The sequence below is a fragment of the Pseudopodoces humilis genome, chromosome 9, assembly GCF_049639895.1.
Source record: "Pseudopodoces humilis isolate 2021_Gansu_Grassland_sample_001 chromosome 9, ASM4963989v1, whole genome shotgun sequence".
NCBI classification, from domain to species: Eukaryota; Metazoa; Chordata; class Aves; order Passeriformes; family Paridae; genus Pseudopodoces; species Pseudopodoces humilis.
In genome coordinates, this window is record NC_142208.1 from 15,277,940 (window position 1) to 15,299,090 (window position 21,151).

The 21,151-nt window shown below is 36.4% G+C and overlaps 1 protein-coding gene across 2 annotated transcripts in view; it reads right to left on the bottom strand.

Annotated features, from left to right (window-relative positions):
* Nucleotides 1-21,151, bottom strand: part of ADK (adenosine kinase) — a 273,021-nt gene that overhangs the window by 144,499 nt on the left and 107,371 nt on the right. For both annotated transcript variants that reach the window (XM_005520516.2, XM_014250563.2), the window contains exons 5-6: nucleotides 5,955-6,127; nucleotides 625-733 (exon numbers count right to left, since the gene is read on the bottom strand). In XM_005520516.2, the coding sequence (XP_005520573.1) occupies nucleotides 625-733; nucleotides 5,955-6,127 (282 nt within the window). The remainder of the gene's footprint in view (nucleotides 1-624; nucleotides 734-5,954; nucleotides 6,128-21,151) is intronic.

Sequence of the window (21,151 nt, forward strand, 5' to 3'; positions counted from 1 at the left end):
CAAGACATAACCTATACAAATACATTTATCTGGCTTGATTCATTCTGGATGGTAAAGAAAGAATACTAATTGTGAATCTACTAATGCCCTATCCTCAAACCCCCCTTTATTCCAGAAGCAAGATTTAATCATTAAAATCAGTTTGCCCCACCACCCACATTTAAGAGATTTGTCAAAATCATTGTTTCTGAAATATTGAGTTATAAGGTGCCACAGTAATTACTATGGAATAAATAGCAATTAAGATTGTTCACACAAATAAGCTCAAACTGTTTGCAGCGAATAATTATGCTAATAGTGTTTTTCTACATAATTTGTGCATCCTTCACAACAATTTACTAGAAAATGTGAAATGTAAATTTGATGCATTACTACAAAAGCTCTGCAAATATGTTTAGTTCTTATGATTTTTCCCATCAATTTAAGTGAATACAACTAAAACATACTTCTGCATTTGTATATCTAATTTTGAAGAAATCAAACTATACTGAAACTGAAGCAGTCATTTTCTTTCCCTGTCTTCCTATAAAATCATTCCAAACCACATACAACAGATTTACTCATTGCTTAAACTTCAGGATACTGTAACACAAACTTTAGCAAGTTGAAAGAGGCTGAACTTACTGCAATATAATAAACTTTGGCTTTTTCCACCAATTTCCAGTTCTTCTCCAAATCAAGATGCTTTTCCTTCTTATAGCAATTAGCAGCAGCAAGGTTAGCTACAAGAGACCTGAAAGTGATTAAAGAACAAGTATTAGACCCTCTGTAAACAACAGTACTGCAAATTTCTCATAATGAACATAATTTCACAAAGATCCTAAAGAACATAAAAACAATTAACAAAGAGCAGCAAAAGCCACATATACTTTGACCATTTCATAAAAGTAAATAACATATTTAAAAATTAGATTAAATAGAATATAAATTTTATATTAAATAATGTAAAAACTAAGTAATATATTTAAATAATATATTAAATAGAATTTAAATGGTATATTAAATAATGTATTTTAAATTCAGCTACAACCTATCACTATTATATTGTTCAGGTGTCTTCGTTTGCTTTGAATCAAACTTTGTTTCATTCTGCAATCAACTCCCTGGTATGGTTTAGGATCTGCAGATTTTCACTGAAACGCCTCTAGTACCTTACACCTAAAGAAAAGTAGTTACTCCAGGTTATCTTCTGAAAACTATTTTCCCCTCACTAGAAGCCAAAGGCTGATGGATATGTAAGTCTTGCCATTATAATTTTCCAATGAATAGTTATATTATTTAAAAGGGGGCTGGTTTTGGGTGGTTTTTTTTCCGCCATTAGGTTCAGATTTTCCTTTAGCAAATAAAAAAGGGTCAGGTTGCTATTTTCAGATTATGAACTGTTAAAAAAAACTTTGGCTTAGCGGTGGATTACTGGAACACTACCAAACACTCATTTGTACTTCCTTCTTTCCTAACAACTTGTAACACAAGCTGTGGGACACAACTTCTATTACCAAGAACAAAAATACTTGTATCACATTGCTTCTGCTACATGCAAGATTCATTCTATTTTAATCCTTCTTCACCCACTCCATTCAGCCTTATGAAACACAAAGCTTACAGACGTACCCCTAAAAAGAGGTCATAAAAAGATCTCTACCTCTCCACTCTGGCTACCATGACCAAATTCTTCTATGCAATTGCATTATGAGAAAGTTTAATAACATGCAATATTTAGAGGAGATTATTTCCACGCTAGCATACAGAGCTTTAAATATAATTTTCAAAATTTAATACACAATGAATGCCCTTTTAACATTAACACACCACTATTTTGTGGTATTTAAGTACATTAGTCAGATAATTAATGTGTAATTACAGATACAACATTCAGCTATTGAAAGCTTTGGCCTTCTGAAGGTGCATGCAATCGATGTTGTGTGCACTATCCTCTTCCATACAAGTGCTACTACAATCCAGAGACAGTGGTGGGAGCAAACTGCTCATCTGCTTTCACCAAGGTATGCTTCTGCCTCCAGGCTCATTACATGGTCAGGTGTTAGGAGGTAATTGAGAGACATTCTTTACTCAATAAAAACCAAACTGAAGACCAAAAGAAAAGTTTTCTGAGCAGTGCAACCAACTCTCCTGGTAAACTTCCTGAAGTACTCATCACTGAAAATCCTTGTACGTTAAACAGATCATGTATATAAAATGAAGTTAGACTAACTTTATCTGAATATACCAAAATTACAGCTCTGTGTCACTTCAGCCCATGACCAGACTTGGGGCTTATCTCTTTAATTCTAAAATCTAATGCAATGAAAACTAATATACATTTGGAACAGAGAAAAAAGAAAAAAAAAAAAGAGAAAAATTTATGAACAAATACACCAAGCCTCTGTACCATTACAAGTAACAGGGGAACAAGTTTCATTCTTCATAAGTATTATCATTTCAATGACAAGAAATCCACTAGAGGACCAAGTGAATCCAAGAAAGACGTGGCATAACTGTGGTAATTTTCTGTAAATCAAATTTTAAAAGCAAATTAAATCTTTCAGTTTTGGCAAACCCTAAATATCCATCAAGGACATAGTTTGAAAAAAAATAAATCTTGTCTGTCTACGTACATTGCTAAGTGAAAAGCAATTATGTTCCAGAAAACTGAGCAAAGACTTTCTATATGTTCCCTTTCACTTACCACATGCCCCTGAAACTGTAAACCTAGTTAGTGTGGTTACATCCAACTGCAGAGATGCTCTGCACATATGGGTAATAAAAGATTGCTATACTGACGACAAAGCACCGAACTTTTCCAAATTAAAACTGTAAGTCTGACAGCACTAAGTTCAACATGTGGGGCACAGACTAGGTAGATATTTTTTCAATGAAATACAGTAATTGGAGACAGCCAGAGTGCTTCAATTGAAACAGCTTAATGGAGACACTGTGCATGTAGTTATTTCTAAGCAGAATGCACAAATCAAAATCCTAGTCTATGACAGAATGTAGATATTACTTTAGAGTTTAATCATGTGTTAGGATTTTCTTGCAAAGCTCTGAGAAAACAAAGCACATTAGTATTGCTAAACTAGAAAATTCGGGGTGGTAATCACACATCAGCTCAGAACCCTGTCCTGCAAAAAGTTAGACAGAGTTAGCAGAAGCACGAAACATCCATATCAGAGCATCTGGAACATAAATATACACAGCCAGCCACTTCCTAGGAAAACCAGGAGTGCTACTAGTTAGCTGCTCCAAAAGAGACAAGAGAGCTGAAGAAGGAAATAGCGCATATCTGAGCTGGGACAAGAGATTAATCAATAAATAGTATTATCAACTGTGGCAAACTTGAAGTGATTCTTACCAATATGGAAAATGCTAAAAACCAAAAAACAATCAGAGGGTAATTAAAGATTGAGAATAAATTTGCTCTCACAGGATGGACAATTGCACAATAAAGCCTTTAACTGCAACCATCAGCTATTTTTTCTTCTCCCAAGGAGCATGAATTCCCTGCCACTCTCAAGCATCAACTGAGATGAAGCCACTGTCTAGTACTTGAGCAAATACTTCCTATCAAGAAAAAAGAGTGGTTTATGTTAGCAAACCAAAAATACTGCTTATTAAACCAAAGAAGTATTTGCAGACATTCTTATGAACAAATTTACCTAAACTTTAAATTCCATTGAGATGCACATGTTTTTCTTGAATTCATACTGTGTGCCTATTGACAGTCTTGATTTCAGCTTCCCATCCTGTTATCTAGAAAATGGTGATTGCTACAGGATGTATACACAGACACTATGTGAAGAGAGAGACACTACTGAAGAGAGAGAGAGAGAGAGAGAGAGAATCACAGAGCAAAAACATTTTATTGCTTTTTTTCTCTTTGAAAAACTGAGTATGGATCCTGGAGACAAAGGGGGAAGTCTGGAGACATAATTAGTGTCAAAACTCCAGATGAAGATGAATGAACTTCCTTCTTCCATGGTGTATGTACATTCATTCCTGAGAGTAAGACATTATGTGCAACATTAAATTGGGAGGGACAGATTGATAAACTGGAGGGCAGGGGCTGTCTATCATTCAGTGGATCTTCACAGCCTGAAGAATCAGGCTGGCAGAAAAATTGAAGGTAAATGAAAAATCATGCAATCATACACACCAACATAGGCTTAGTGTTGAGAGGACACCACACAGTTTTCCAGAGAAGGACCTGGAGATGCTGGGGAACCAGGCTTGGAACATGAGTCAGCAGTGCACGACACTGAGAACGTTAATCACATCCAGGTGTATATAAGCTAACATGCAGCCAGGGGAACAAAGGAAGTAATAGGCAATGTCTGCAGACCTTATCTGGATTCTGTGTCCAGTTTTGAGTTTTCCATTACAACACACTGACACACCAGTGACTTCAGCAGTGGGCCATCAAGATTATTAGGAGGCTGAAACACTTAACAAATGCAGAAAGGCCTTGGGTGAACCTTAAGAACAGGTACCTAAGGGGAGAGCTTCCTGCTTTCTTCAAATATCTCACAAAAGTTTACAAGAGAAGATGAAGCCAGACTATTCTTGAACACAAGAAAGAACAGACACAAGCTTGAAGAAGGAATACTGCAAATGGGTACTATCAAAATAATTTCTCCAGCGAAGAGTGATCAAAAGTTTGAACAGCTTGCCCAGAGAGCTTTGTGTAATCTGTATCCTTTGTGATACTCAAAACCCAGCTGGACATGGCTGTGAAAAACCTGATCTACCTTTGAAGTTGGTCCTGCCTTCTGCAGGGGTTTGTCTCAGATATCTGCTCTAGTTAAAATTGTTCTAGAGTTCTACATGTTATATGGAAAATACTTCTTCCTTAGACTCTCATTTCAATTCATGTTGCTGAGTACCACCTCTTATAATTCCACCCAAAACATTTACCAACTTCTATGGAAGTATGGCATGGACTTGAATTATTGGACTGCTATCTCACCTTAATAAATTCTACTAACTCCTGATATTGCTTTGAAAGGAAAAGAGTAGGTCCTCAGGACCAATGGCATTGAAAGCCACAGAAGGAAACCAAAAAGGGTAATGACAGATATTTTTACCTTATTCTGAGCCAAAAAGAAAATATTCTTCAGGGTAACTGATACCACTTCCATTATTGATTCAGTATGTAGAATAAAAAGTTCAAATGCTGTCAGAAATCAGGGAGGGCTGATGTGTGCTGGTAATTTCTCAAAATTAAGGCTAACCTGATTGGCTGGCTTTGACACCTTTAAAAAACTGTCAGAAGGTAATCGGCAAAGAAGTGGAACACAAGTTCAAGACTTCTGGGTAGAGAGTGAAAGAAGAAAGGAGAGGACCATGCTCAAGAAAAATGAATAGAAAAAAAGTAGCAAATGAAAACATGAAAGACAAATTCAGAAGAAATTCTTAAAATGTAGACATACAGAATTACAGGTACTAGAAGAATTTGTCAGCAAGTGCAATAGGAAAAAAAAAACTTAAAAAGCTTTTTTCTTGTATAAAATGTAATTAACCCTTTCTATCTGGCTATATGCTGACAGCTATTCTCACTAAACTCAGTGTCACCTGAGGTATACTCCTCACTTGCCAATCAAGTATAAGCCTTATGTACCAATCAGCTTGCATATAAGCTGCATAAACATACTTGTTAACCAAGTGTTGTCTCCCACATATTTCCTCTCTCCAGAGCAAGTGGAAGCTATCAAGTTCAGAAAGAAGTAGTATACTATTATCTCACACTTTCTGGCCATGATACAACTGCTGTTCTCTAAAAGCATCTTAATACTGCCCAGCCCCAAACTATGGCCTAGGGAGTCCTGTGTTGTCTCAAACCAGTGTTAACACTTTATCATTCAAATCAGTTTTTCAAGGCTGGATACTCCAAGCAAATTAGGCTACACTCACTATGCCAACTGCATTTGTATCTCCAGAAAATATCGAAGGCCCCTGACCTGTTATCACTAGTGATGCAGGCAGCACAGGTTCCTGTTGGCTCTTCACTCTGCTCATAATAATGGGCATCCACATGAGCTTCCTCAGCCTTCTTCTTCAAGATCTCTCCAAATTTATCTTTGCCAATGCACCCGAAGAAAGTCGCAGCTTTGTGAGGTCTCTGAATCATCCACTGCAGATTGGTGGGAGAAAAAAAAAACCACAAAACAAACACGAAGTTAACATAACTGCTATATTATTTTTGCCTTTTTTTCCTCTCCACTCACCACATTTAACTCTGTGCCTACATTTTGACTTATAGAACACTTGTATGCCTGAAGTAAAAAACATCTTGTGAAACAAAGGTGGGAAGGGCAGCAAAGAAAACAAAATTTACTCTTAATTATCCCAGAGCCTGTAACACCTCATGTAAAACCTAAATATATGTAGCTCATTATAAATAAAGTAGATCAGTATGTTTTTACAATATATACAAAAAGAAGCTCTCTTCCTCAAAGGAGTTGCCTCTATACTTCTATTTAATCAAGCAACAACACATGGTATCTTAGAAGAAAAATTGTAGAAAACCAAAAAGGAAAAAAATAGCCCACAAAACCCCCAAACAAACAAAATAAATAGAGATAGCACATAAGAAAAACAAGACATTTGAGAAATGTAACCAACATTATGCAACATTCCTAATATATAAAAACTAAGTGAAAAAACTAACTGGAAATAACCATTTGAGTCTACCATTTAATTGCATGCAAAAAGGAAATGCTCCCTCTTTACATTGTTAAACCACTTATGAAAGTAACTTTTCCAGCTTTACTAAGGTCAGTTCTGTCACTTGAATTGTAAAGAAAAAGAGTAGATGCACAATGTTGCTAAGGTGCCAGGTAATTTCATAAAGCTCCCCTTTTATTAATAAAAAAATATATCATTCAGCTGTAAATGTGACTCCATATTGTGCTAAGTTAAAAAATAGCATTTATCAACAATGTGAAATCAAGAGTGAATCAAAAAAAATAAATGTGAAGAAACAATCATAGGTCCTACTCTGCTGGTGGTGAGTCAGCCAACTGAAGTCATCATAATTCACTCTAATTACAGTCAGAAAGCTTATCCACTCAATCTGTAGTATGAATTAAAGGCTACAGCAATTTTCTGCTATACTAAAACCCTACTTATAATTGTTTCCTAATCAAGATTTAAATAAATGATAATGTCTCCATTACAAAGCAGCATTAGTGGTAGCTGTGGGTTGTAGAAAGGTCAAGTAACTAAGTTGCAAATACATACTTAGTCACATCTTTATTACTACCAGCTCCAGAGGGAAGAGCAAGAGAGAAAAAAAAAAAAACCTTTAGTCATGTAAAGTCTTATTAATAAAAGACAATAGTGGACAAAAGTTGCAAGGTCTCTTTCTTGCAGCAATTTTGAATAAAGTTTAAGGAGAAAAAAGATTTTATCACAGATGGTGGCAGCGTTAAATCTCTCATTCATTAAATGCATACACTCTGCTTATCCATTTCATTCCATATATTTTCTAATATAAATTAAGAATATCCCTAATAAGAGAATTAATACATTTCATACAAGGATATCAATTATATCCTTGTATTTGACAGAGTTTTGCACATACATAATACATATTTGCACAATGTTCATTTAGGATATCTCAGGAACAATAATTCTTTATATTTGGAGGTATGATTAAGTGGAACAGATTATTTAAAAAGATGAAAACCGCTGTGACCAACTGTAAGCAAATATGGAACAAATTTCCACATGGGTAAGAAGAGAAGTACCTGAAGCCTTGTGTCCCATGCAAGCATGCTTTACTGTCACAAATGATGAGAATTAATAGATATCACTGTGAACACTTATCAAAGACTCAAACCCAAAAAATCTTCAAAAAACATAAGACTTCAAACTGCAACTTAGGTTAACAACATTTTATCAAATGATGTTACTTTATATATGTCTGACATTTATAACAGTAGTAACTAATACTTCACACAGATCTCTGAAAAAAGAATTCCCATTCAAGTATCACAAGTTTTGGCTATTGGCACCAACACAATTTTAATTCAGATGTGATACATGCCATATATAAGCTGTCACAACCCAGATTTTAAATTTAAGTCAAGTTATACTTGAGAATCAAAAGTCATGATCCAGACTTTCCTGAGATGAATCTCCGTATGCGGTGCAGACTACTTCTTCCATCAGCAGTTCTACTCACATTCATGATTACATAAAATACAGGTATTTTATACTGAGAGGATATTCCCACTGCATAGGTATTATTTTCACTTGAGTAGACGAGTTAAACAACAGTGAGGAAGCTGGGAAAGCAGTTCAGGAGTGTTTCTGCAAAGATCCTCTCATCACAGATGTCCAGTTACCAACACTCTTTCGGATGATCTGCTCTTATTCCCACAATAATGGTGGTGAGGTGTTGTCAGGTGCAGAACTCCTCCAAACTGATTCTCCACAGTTACAGGTGAGGAGTGTAACCCTCAGTAAGGGTGAAAGCAGACATCACATTGCTAACTTGATGAAACTGAAGGATAGATAGTGGTACACCACTGAAGTGCACCTCATGGTATGAGCCACAGCAGGCATTTTTTGTATACATATGGGGAAAAAAAGAGGCTCTTCAAGGCAGACACTTGAGGATTTCTTTTCTAATTTGACCCAGAACTGGATTTTAAGTTTGAATAACCTGATATGAAAAACCAGGCTTCTCTGGGCTACTTCACACACTGTTGTTATTAGTGACTGTTTGGCTAACACACTCTAAATGGCAATGGGGGTCAGTCGTCACAAGATGTTTATCACTGTGAAGCAGCTATGCAGCATTACAGCCAATATCATAAGCAGGCCAATAACAAACTGCACACATTAATGCCAGGTATATGGTTATAGAAAGTGAAAATTAGTTTTATAGATTTATGTGAAATACAAGATTTAATTGAATGAAAAAGACTCTAGACAGAAACAGAAAATGACCCAGCTCAGCGGGAATCAGCATAATGAGTTAATTATCCAGGGCTTGGCTAGGCAGAGGCAGCTCCTAACAAACTGTATTGACAGTCTGGTCAAGAGAGGTTGGCACCTGGCCACACCATGAATCCTCACCAGCACCCAAGGGAATTTTGAGGCTGCTAATGGACCAAAGACAGAAGTGTCAAAAGTAGGAACTTATCATGAAAGAACAAGACAGCCTCAGGAGTGGGATACCACAAAGGAAATTCAAGGAGTGGTTTATGAAATCTGATGTGTTTCTCTGCTCTAAAGTTTTCTTCTGTCAACACAGCTTGGTCATCAGGTACACACAAGGACAGTCCTCGACCTTTTCAGTTAGCACAAACAGCTGTGACAGAGAAAGGAGCACAAGAAATAGGAGCACACCTTTCAGACATTCTCTTGAGTAAAACAGATTACATTTTCCTCACATTTTTGTTGTATGCACTCTGATAAACACAAAGAATTTTTTTTTTTTAAATATATTTATGCCTTGCCTTTAGCATAAATCTGTCCTAAAATTCAGCTGATATTAAAATAAGCATAATCTAGTATTAGGTTACTATATCCCTACAGACACGTTATTTCTTATATCAAATACCAAGGCCACCACTTGCAAAAGAAGCCAGCACCCTGGCTGCTCCAAGACACACTAGAGGGTGACAAAATACTTCTCTCCTTATTTTCATGAGGCTAACTTGGGTTCACAGTAGCAGGACTATCTGTTCATGTAGCTTTTGATGATCAGAGTTGAAGAGGATAAACTCTCTGGCAAGCTTTAGCTATCAGAGAAGTGTAAGAACCCTTGTGTTCCAGGGAGTGGGTGGTAATTGCAGAGAACAGCACCATCTTTTCTTGCAAGATGTTGAGATGCCAAGAAAACTTGGTAACAAGAAAAGCTTCAGAAGAGTTGTGACTTTGTGAGACTGCTTGGAGTGAACAATGTCCCATTCCTTCCTATCCTCAGACTCAAAGCAGTGGTACACCTATTTCCCACTTTTGTCTGATTAGAAAACAGCTTTTGCAAACAACCTTTCTCCTGAGTTACAGAAGCACTCCTAGAAGCACTTGTAGCACTAGAAGTGACTTGACTTTGATTGGATGCTCAGTGCTGTCTTTTGAGAATCAATACCCCCCCACACACCTCCCAAAAAAAGAAAAAGCCCCTTCATATTATGTGAAAGAAAATCAGTGGCCTTATAAAATTGGAGAAAGGTAAAGTTCTTAACTTTGATTTTCCAGGCTTATGCTATTTTCCTTGAGAATGCCATGCTTCTGCCACAGCAGTGAAGTCCAGTATCCCCTATCACAACACTTGATCTGCATTCCAAGCATTTCTTTGCTGTTCCAGCAAAGTTCACTGTAGTGGAGGACCCCACTAATTTTCCTCACTGTCTTCAGCTGCAAAGACACTTTCTCTGCAAAAGGAGTTTTCTTCTGCTGGGTCTCAGTGCACATTACCATAAGACTTAAAAAAGAAACATCCCACAGATGAATCTTATAGCAGCTTTATAGCCTTCTGTCTATAACAAAGATCCTTCAGAAATTACTTCATTTTACTCCAAGTCTCTGCTTTACTGTAAGTGCCACCATTAACTGGACAACACTGCTAACAGGAACAAGGAGGCTGATGAAGACACTCACAACCACATTGTTCTGTCTGAGCTCCTGAATTAATTTTTTAAGTGGCAGCTAGTAGTGCATTTCCACATCTGTCAATCATCTTAAACTAACAACACCAAAGCATCCAAAGCTTTGCTTAGACTGACATACCTTCTGCACATAGGAGTTTTCAGCTGTGGACTTGAATCCTAAATGCCTAGGAACTGACAACACAACAGGAAGCATTATGCCCCTTCACAGTGAAGGATCTTCAAAACTCATTAACACTGAATACAGACATCTGAAGTGCATCTCAAGTACATTATTTGAAGCTGGACTCTTCTCTGCATGACCTGTCAAATCTTATCTTATTTTAAATTGCAGTTCACAGAGGAGAGGACTCCAAGGACCTAAAATTAGCTAAGATTTAACATGCCTGCTGAAATCTAAACTAAACAATGTGGGCAACTACTCATGAAGTGTTCTTTTTAGTAAATCAAAACAGGAATGGAGTATCCCTTATTTTTATATTCTAAGTTTTACAGTGAGTCCGTATACTTTTCAAAAAGTTTCACCCGTGTGTTGTGTCCCTCACCAACTGTGTCCCTGTTATGTCCAACCACCAATATATATACAGTCCATTAAACCCCAGTCAATTAAAACTCCTTTGAAATAATTTTAGGAATATTTTAGATGTTAAAGGAAATTAAATCACAACTCATCTTAGACAGACATAAAATGAGAAAACATGGGATCAAAAATCAAGTCATAAAACTTGAAAACTCAAAATTCTGATAATATGCAAAACAATCCTAAAAAAAAAAGACTGTGCCACTGTTCCAAGTGTGCTCACTTATTTTTTGTGTATGATATGATATACCTAGGGCTCAAAAGGAATGCCACAGTCTGTTACCATTACACATTCTATGTCATTTAAAATCCCTACCCTGGTGGGGTAACCCCAGCCAGCAGCTAAGCCTTCACCCAGCAACTCTCTCAATCCTCCCTCTTTGAGTGATAAAGGAGAGAAAGGGAAGCTCAACAGTGAGAAAAAACACAAGGCTCAAGAAGAAATGATGCAAAGACATTAATTCTCTACCTTCCATCAGCAGATTGATGCCCAGGCAGTGTCAGAGCCCATAGCTATCTGGAAAAACACCCCCTCCCTTCCAGTTTTATCACTGGCCATGTTCTATGTGGTCTGGATTATATCCTTCTTCAGCTGCCCTGACTATGTCCCTTCAAAACCTCTTTCCCTCTTTTCCACAGTCTACTTTGCTGGGGGCAGCAGAGTCAAAAAAACAGAGAAGGCCTTGATGCTGTGCAAGCACTGTTCAGCTATTGCTAAAGCATTGTTGTGTTAAATAACACTGTTTTGGTGAAAACCAAGAACACCAAACCATATGGACTGCTATGAAAAATTAACTTCATCCCAAGCAGACCCAGTATACCTAACTCCAGAACCACTGTTATGAGAAAAAAGCAGCAAGACCCTGGAAAACAGATGAGTTACTACGGTTTGTTCCAATAACTTTGCAATTTTTTTCTTTTCTCTTATTTTCATTGATAGATTTTTAAACGTTGCAACAGCTATTATCACATAATGGCCATATAAGAAAAAAAGCAGGAAAAGGAAAAAATAAGCTTATCTTTATAAAAGCAGGCTTGTGAAAAGGAGCTCCATGTCCTGTATGGTAATTCTTCTACCATTAGCTGAAGCTGCCAAATCTTGCATGAGGAAGTGATATTGTTAAAATGCATGACAACACCCTCAAGCAACTTCCAGTCAAATGAGATAAAAGTGATAATATTTTTTAAAGGAAAAGACTATTTAAAGCCTTGCACTGAGACCAGTATCTAAATCTTTTCAGCATTTGGCTCAACATGTGCGATACAAATCCCTGCACAGGAACATCTATTAGTTTTAGCATGGTGCCACAAGTGCCTTTTGCTACAGCTTTTCAAATTAAGATGCCTATCAAAATATTAATCATCCAGGAGCAGTACTTCATTCACTTCTACATTTGAAAACAAATTTAACAAACTGCCCCTTGAAAAAAAATTCTATAATCCAAATAACTATTTTCAGTGCTGCTATTCTTCTGTATTCCATTTCCTGTTTATCATTGCTCTTCATCTGCTTGTTCAGTTTTATTTTTAGTCTAGTTTGTAAGCTTATTTGCTGTTCAAGGAAATACAAGCATATTTTCTGTAATTAAACATGAAGCAGCCATATCCCAAAGTTTCAACCAAGTGCTCTTTTTTACTGCACCCTTTAAATTTTTTTACTCAATCACACTCGTATGCTGTATTTATAATGTTAGAGTACTGCCTCAAAAGTCCTGCAGCCTCTCTTCTGAAGGTCAGTTTCTGTTATCTGAGGCCAAAGGCAGAATCTCTCCTGCAAGGCCTTACAAGGCACACAACTGAGACACAGCTGGCCTTGTGTCCTTTTGCCATTTGAAGGGCAGAACCTGAGACATCAACCACTTCCCCATTGTCTGATGTGTCACTCCCTGTCCTCAGACCTTGTGCATTCCCTTCCCCAAACCAGGTGAAAGATGACAGACCTACAGAACAGGGCTGGTCACACCAGTTCTCCAGTACTGTCACAGATGACAGTTACTTGAAGGGTATCACAACAGAAAGAATTCCTGATTTATTTGGTACTCTTCTGCAGTTGTTTCAGTATATACAACTATTCATTAAAAATTCACCAATATTGCAAAGCTGTGCATGAAGTAAGGATTAAGACTATATTTATGACTAAAAAAATCAAAAGATACCAACATCCTTCCTGAAGACTGAGTGTGAAGTAACAAAAAGTGGCAAATAAAGTACAACATAAAGTCTTGCTCCTCTCTGGTCAGAAGCAGTGGTGTTCAGATGTGAATAGAAAGATATAAAAAACATGAGAATGGACCATCATACTCGGGTACAGTAAGACAGATTCACTGGGCAACTGTAAGGTACTGTTAACAATGCCTCAGAATACTCTACCTTAGCCTACTCTACTTGTAGAGAATTAGAACTTCAAATAGATATAAAAAATTATAAGCAATTTAAAAATACCTTAAAACTCTCCAGTGCAAAACATTGTATATGCATTTAGGTACTACTCTGTAAGCGAAGCTGATGCTGTTGCAAAGTGACATTTTCAGGATATTTTGCGTAAGATTTTGCATATCTCTAACAGTAAAACAAAACTTCCTTTTCAAAACCCATGCATAAGTCAGCCATACTCCCCTGCTAAATGATGTGCAATCTCAATGAATACACCCACACTCAGAAAAGGACAGTAAAAAATCCACAAGTGGAGAGCCTTCTTTCATTGTCTGGCAGCATAGAATTCACATAGCACAAACTGTAAACAGCTGCCTATCAGCTTCTATCAGCAACAGTATCAAAAACAGATGGCAAAGGTCAAGTCAAAGTTTATTGACAATGATGAACTTGGACAACCTCTATTAAATTACTTCTTCCTTTAAGGTGTATGTGATCAAAGCAGCAGAGAGATTTTCACTCAGTCACATAACAAGCTATTTGTTGAGATTGAAACATCTGGTCAATATCTTCTAACACTGCAATTTCATGCACAGTTAGCAATAGGGTACATTTCTTTTCTTCTTCTTACAGGGTCCATAAGGGTGGCACATATGGCCGATCATTTCATTCAAAAAGGTTTCAATTCCAGGCATTACATACAATTGTCTCTATGCTTTATAGTATTTTAAGTCTACCTACCATCGTTTTCCATCATCACTGCTGTCTGCTCTCCTCCTTGCTATAAAAGCCCACAAATATGACAGAGCACTTAAAGCTTAACAGCTTTTGACAACTGGAGTTAGAAAGCAGTTAAGGCAAGGGAGTTTTTAAAGTGGCAGGTCTTCATCTATCTGTTGTCAAGAATTCCCAGTGCATTAAACTATTTACCAAAGCACTCGTAACACAGATTATAATTTTTGTTGTAAGAGCAAACCTTTCAGTTTTAAGGCATCCCAGAGCAATTCAAAATCACCCTTTTTACTAATTTATAAATTATTATACATTTTACAAACATAACATACATCGTATTTCGAGCAAATGTATGTTAATTATAAAAATCTGCTGAAACATAAATCCTGTTTCTCAATCTGAAATAGGAAAAAGCCACAAAATGCTATCTACCCCAAATGCTAAAAAATGCTTGCCTTTAAAATTATGCATCTATGTTGCCACAGCAACAAGTAGTGGATAATGTAAAATGTACTTCACCCTCCCATTTATAAATCCCAGTCTTTTTGGTCAAAAAATGAAGGAGGGCTAGTTGCAAGCCTGCCTACACCAAGTATGTTTCAAAGAATTTTCAGCTACTACTGAACAACCTTCATTTTTATTCAGTTGATGTTTGATTTCCACACCTTGTTCCAACAGTGACTGACTCCAAGTAGTATCTGAACCTTAGAAGTTTATTCAGCAACTGTAGGAAGACACTGGTTTTAAATCTCTTTGCTGTAATGATGCATTGAGCCCAGATGTTGTACCAAAGGCACAATAGAGGCGTGGGCTGGGAAAGAAGAAGGTAGATAATCTCCATGAGGGACAAGTGTACAAAATGCTTGAACAGAGATATCCCTCAGAGATGTCACTGAAGATTCTCCAGAAGTGTGCTGACTTTTGGCACAATGGCATCTCTTCAGGAGATCTGCTCTGACAGAATGGGATGTGTAAGCTAGATCTAACAACAACAACAACAACTAAAATCAGAACAGTCCACTAAAAACTGAAGGGTTCCATGTAAATGTCAAGATATGGCTTATAGGTAACAGCTTCTTTTCAGGTTGCAAACATGAGCCTATGTAAGAGCCTATCACCCCATGCCACAAAGACAGACAATCCAGTCAGGAAAGCAACTAATTACATCACTTAGCACTAACAGCATTGGTATAGAAATTAAGTAATTAGTCAGATTCTAAATGTTTTTTTAAACAGAAGTTCAAAACAAGAAAGGTTTCAGGAGCTCCAAATAAATTCAGAACTGATGGGATTAGCACTGTTGAATTGCAATATTTTTCAAAGAAAGAGAAAACCATCACACCCAGTAAAAAAGAGTGCAAATTCAGCCTCAACTTTATTGTATATATCATATCCAGTAAGGTTTATAGCATTATGGTGGAGCATTCCATCTAAGCTGATATGGAGTTTATTTCTTCCAGTTTCTAAACAGGCTTCTCCAAAAGAGACTAGGAGAAAAGAAGTTTTTAAAAAAGATTAAAATATGGTGTCTTCCCTCAAACTTCAAGACTTTCTCTTACTGGACTAGGAGCTCTCAGAATGACCAAGTCAAAACATTGGAAAGGTAATACTAGGCTTTGAGTCAATCCTTTTAGGAATTAGTATTTCAGTATTGGCCTCTCCTAATTGTTATACTATATACTCCATCCACAGTTCCACATGGAAATGCTCCCCCTCTAAGGTTCAATATTCTTAAGAAATGATCCCTCTTCTAAGAAAGAAAAATGTGAATCAACTAAAAAATTACTTCCTCAGGACAGACAAATCCCAGAAAAGCCTATGGATTCCTCATGTGTAACCTCCAATCACATTTAGTTGGAAATGCTCTGTGTTCACCAAATCTGTGACTGGAACGGACCAGACTGAGATTCCAGTGGAATACTGGGTCCACAGTGTGCATGTGAACAATGCTTTGGAGAACTCATATATGCTCTCACAAAATAATAAAACCGCCGTAGTATTCCCAAAAGGAAATACTCCCCCAAAATTAGAATGCTTTGTTTCTGAAGCAAATCCATTACATTGACTGCTACGTGTACAAACATAGGTGTCTTAACAGTTCAGAAAAGAACACGAAACTTTGGATAAAGAATACACTTTCATATTTCTAAGTTACCTTTAAGCTTTTTATCCTCGGATCAGCTAGATACAAAATCAAGACAGGATATAAACTGCACAGCTCCTTTATTATTGTTTCGTGCTATACTGACATGGGGAATTGGACACAAATGTCTCCAGGAGAAACAGCATGGAAATTTTGTAGCCCAGTGCAGAGAAGATCTTCAAACCCTCCTATCAGATGCTTCTGCCAATCAGTTAGGGGAGAGATGGCATGTGGTTCCCTCCACTGCAGAGAATGTTAGCCACTCACATATATAGAGGGGGCTTTATTCTAGTCACCAGTAACTGAATGGTAAAAAACTTATTTTTACTATTTCTTAAGCATATAAATACTGTATTTTATCTCTTCCAATCACAAGAATCTCTTTTTGCAAGTTTTGTCCATAATGTCTTTAGATTTGCTGTGGTGGTACAAGCAATACCTTTACCAAATTAATTTAAGAGGGCTTTTATTTGCCACAAACTGAAAGACATCCCGTTCTGATTCAAGATATATAAAAAACCAGCAAAATAGAATTACTTATTAAAGCTTTTGATTTCTTTTAAATAGATGTATTTCCTCCCTTATAGTAATTTTTACATTTAATTGTAACAAATCTAATTTTTTCTTTTAAAAATTATTTTAACTAAATGTATTACAGAAGTCACATATAATTATTTGCAGTTGAAAGCAGCATCCAACTACCTGGATTTCTTGGCACATAGCTCAAACACTCCAGTAAGTTGAAATAATTTTCACAGAACAGATAATTTAGTTGCCAACTCCTGTGTACTTCTGAAAAAGAACTGCAAATTGCTCTTAAATTTGCTTTTTTTCCTGAATTCAGTCACTGCTAAGGCACTTGACACTTGACTCCCACGATCAGCTCTGCCTCAGCACCAAACTCTAAGACCTAATCTGGCAGGAGTGGAAGGCAAAGAAAAGTTTACATTTACTAGAATGCTGGTTTTGATTTAAAAAAATCAATTTTTTGGCCATTGGCTTAAAAAAAAACCCCACAGGATAGTACCTGATGAACTTCCACTTATCTTTTGTAGAACAGGAAATATTTTAGTCACATCTAAAATCAAAATCAACAAGAAAGAAGAAACACGTACACCGAACACTGAGAAGGTGCTTTGCTAGCAACTGTACATTCCTGATCCAGTTAATCTTCTTTGAGTCAGGTGTATTTTGAAATTCCTTTTCCAGTTTCTTCTGAGAATTTGGGAAGCCCTGACCCACCTGGGATCTCAATTAGTCTAGTTTTGCACGGATGACTTATAATACTACTGGCAACTGATCCTTTAACTATAGGCAAATACAGCCTCTGAAAATCAGTTTGTTTCTAGCCCCCAAACTCACAAATTTGGAATTTTTTGTGGGGGCAGGGGGTTGTCTGTATTTTGGAATGCATGCTATTGATGAAAATTGTACTATAAGGGTAAAATGTGGACTCACAACTTAATTTCAAAAGGCAAGATTTGGAACGGCTGCCACACAAGAAAAAACAAACCCAAACCAAAAAGAAACCCTCTCACCCAAAAGACAGAATCAGAAATATGCATAAGGTACTGTTTTCCAAAACATACTCTAGCACTAGAGTAGCTTCTATTAGTATCACAAAAAAAACCTGAAAAATCTTGTGGCCAAAACTGGGTGATACAGTCTGGGCCTGTACACGTCATGGAAGACAGTCAATGCTACTGAATGAGACAGAAATCCTCAGCTGATGCATTGGTAATTCAAGAAATTTGGTAAAACTGATTTTATAATAAATCTGTCATAAAATATCCCCATCAGAGCATGTATAATAGTCCATTTACTTTTTAAAGGAATATTTTTATGTATGCTTTATAGAAGAAGACAAAGAACAGTCTAAACAATAATGTCATTCAGCAAACTACTGTCTTCTGTTCAGGGGCATTGCTGCTTTCATCAGCACCAGGTAAGCCCCATATCCCCACATCTCCCTTGCACTGCCTGCAGGACATGCTAATTGTGAACCCTCAAGATCCAACATAGCAGACAGCAAGTGCTCCATGTGCAACCCTAACTGTACATGTGTTAATTAATTTGTATCTATTATTAACTTTTATTACTCTGGTATTCTGTCTCATTTTTGGTACAGCACAAAATCTATTATAATAAAAGTTCATGATCGTAATTGTATTTAATTTCATATCCACAGAAAACTAAAATCAAGGGATTTTGGACTATAAGTGTATTGAGATACTTCCCTTCTCAGAAAGACAAGAACTGCAACGTCATTTAAGGATTCCTTCTGGAGTTTTTTTGATCTTACTGTTGTTAGCTGCTATATTAATAATAATTACACCCTTAAATTATTTCCCATTGATAACAATTTATAATTCCATCTGTTTATTCTTTTCTGAGAAATAGTAGATTAGAAGGCTGTCAAAATGATAACCTGACATGAAATGCAAATTTTCTATTTTTAAATACAGCATGCAAGATTTGGAAATGTGTCTTAAAACAGAAGCACCAAACCAGCTATAGGCACGGAACGCATGCTTCAGGCAGGCTACGTACAACAAAATGCTAATGCATTAGAAGACATGATTCAACAGCAACAAAAAAAAAAATCTATCTAAACTTCATGAAGAGGAGACTCTAACAATAAATGGAGATAAACTGAAAGATAAGGACACGTATCAATATTGAAATATACCAGCTATAATGAACATAAAACTTCTCCTTTATGCAAAAGCTAACAAGTTTTATATAAAAGGTTAACTCATTACTCCCTATTTTTCATTTTCCAGAACAAATCCCTATCCATTTCAGATACTTATAATCTAAAAGCCTATTTTCTGCTCATACTTATTTTGATGGAATGTGATTGATATCAGCGGGATTATAACAGTATGGATTAAAAGATAATTTGCTCCTGTTTTCTTAATTATGTTGGTAAATTGTTAGTTGTTGTACATAGTGTACTACTATTTAAAATTAAGTCCTCAGGATGGAAATACATTGCTCTCTTAGTTGGCTGTGAGGACATTAATTAGTAACCATAAAGCAATTTGACACCAAATAGACCAGATGAATGCCAGATGCTGATATAAAAGTTCTGCCTATACATACGATTTCAAAGGCAGCATCACCACTTCTTATTTCTAAGAAAATACAAACACATTTCTTTTTACCAGTTGAGGTACAAAAACTATTTTTATTAAATCAAAGCAATTCAATATAAAAGAGAACAAGCTGAAATTAAATTAGACCATCCAGATATTAACAAAAATTATTTCTGCCGATCCATTATTTCAACAACATTGAAAGCATTCATCCCTTTAGTACCATAACATAACCTACACTCTGAAAAATGCCATATTAATAAAAACAATTGGGGCTAATACAACAATGTGATTAATCTTATTTTGAGGCAGTCTAGAAGGACTGGACAAATTGCTATGGAAAGCTAAAATGGCTGGGCATGGCTGGCCAGTAGCAGCAGTGGCCAGTCACAACAGGAATCCAGGTTTATAAAGAGCATTCCTACACTCACAGTTTATTTTATTTTTATATAAGACATATCAGTGTACAGCAGTGCCCTATGGATAGATGGTATGGGATGACCAGGTTGGGGTCCCTCTCTAGGGCCTGACTCTCCAGAAAGAACGTATGGATGGTGTACTGTCACCACATCATCTGACCAGGGACTAGTTACTATCACCACCACTGCTTCTGTTCCTACAATTATTATTTACCCTTTCTTTTGCCATTTTAAATTTTACTATTATTTTCCAGCAAAAAAGAAAAAAGGCAGCTGTAACAAAAGGACAGGCTGATTTTTATGAGACCAAAATCTGTTATGTACTGGTTTCCACATTAAATAAAATTTCATAGGAATATGACCACCATTACCAACTCCTCAGAGGGCCTGAAAACTATTTACATTTAAATTTAGCCAACTAAATTGAATATTTCTAGTGATGAAATGCAACATTGTAATGAAAAGTCATTTTCAGACCTTTCCAGTTTTCTCCTGGAAGTACACATCCACTAGATTTTTGCTATATGAATAAATTCCAGAGAGCAGACAAGAATTTCCTCATTTTATTTCTACAGACCACTTAACAAGCCAGTGATTCCTTTTAGATCACTTGATCTAAAGGAGTCACTTGATCCTACCATGGACAAACACAAGGCAAATACTAAATATCCTCCTTCAAAGGGTAAATTAGAAATGAACCCAAATTCAGCTAGTTCAAATTGGTTATCTTCAATAGCTGCTCCTATTCCACCACCAATCCCAAACCAATAGAAAGTTACAAAGGAAATAATTAGCTGACAGCTAATCTTTGTTGAAAGACTGTGTGTCATGCCTGGTATGTCTATATCCAGATTTATCAACTCTTAGGTTGCTTCCTCAAACAGCAGAAATAATTGCCAAAGTGAGGATTCCTTCTCAATTTAGTGATACTAGAAGTTCACCCTTTAGAACAGTATTTTTGATGACCTGTCTCTCAACAACTCAGCTCCAGCCCCAGCATTCCATTTTCTAGAACTTTTTATGTGAGCCAAAATAAACACTTGATTTTTCCAAATTTTATCTGTTAAAATCCCAGTCTAACCCAGTATTTTAACATTTTGGAAAGGTTAGGATGAAAAATGTAGGAAAACAATGCTGTTGCAGTCATTCCTGCAATTAAATGACTTATAGCATTAATCATGTCAACT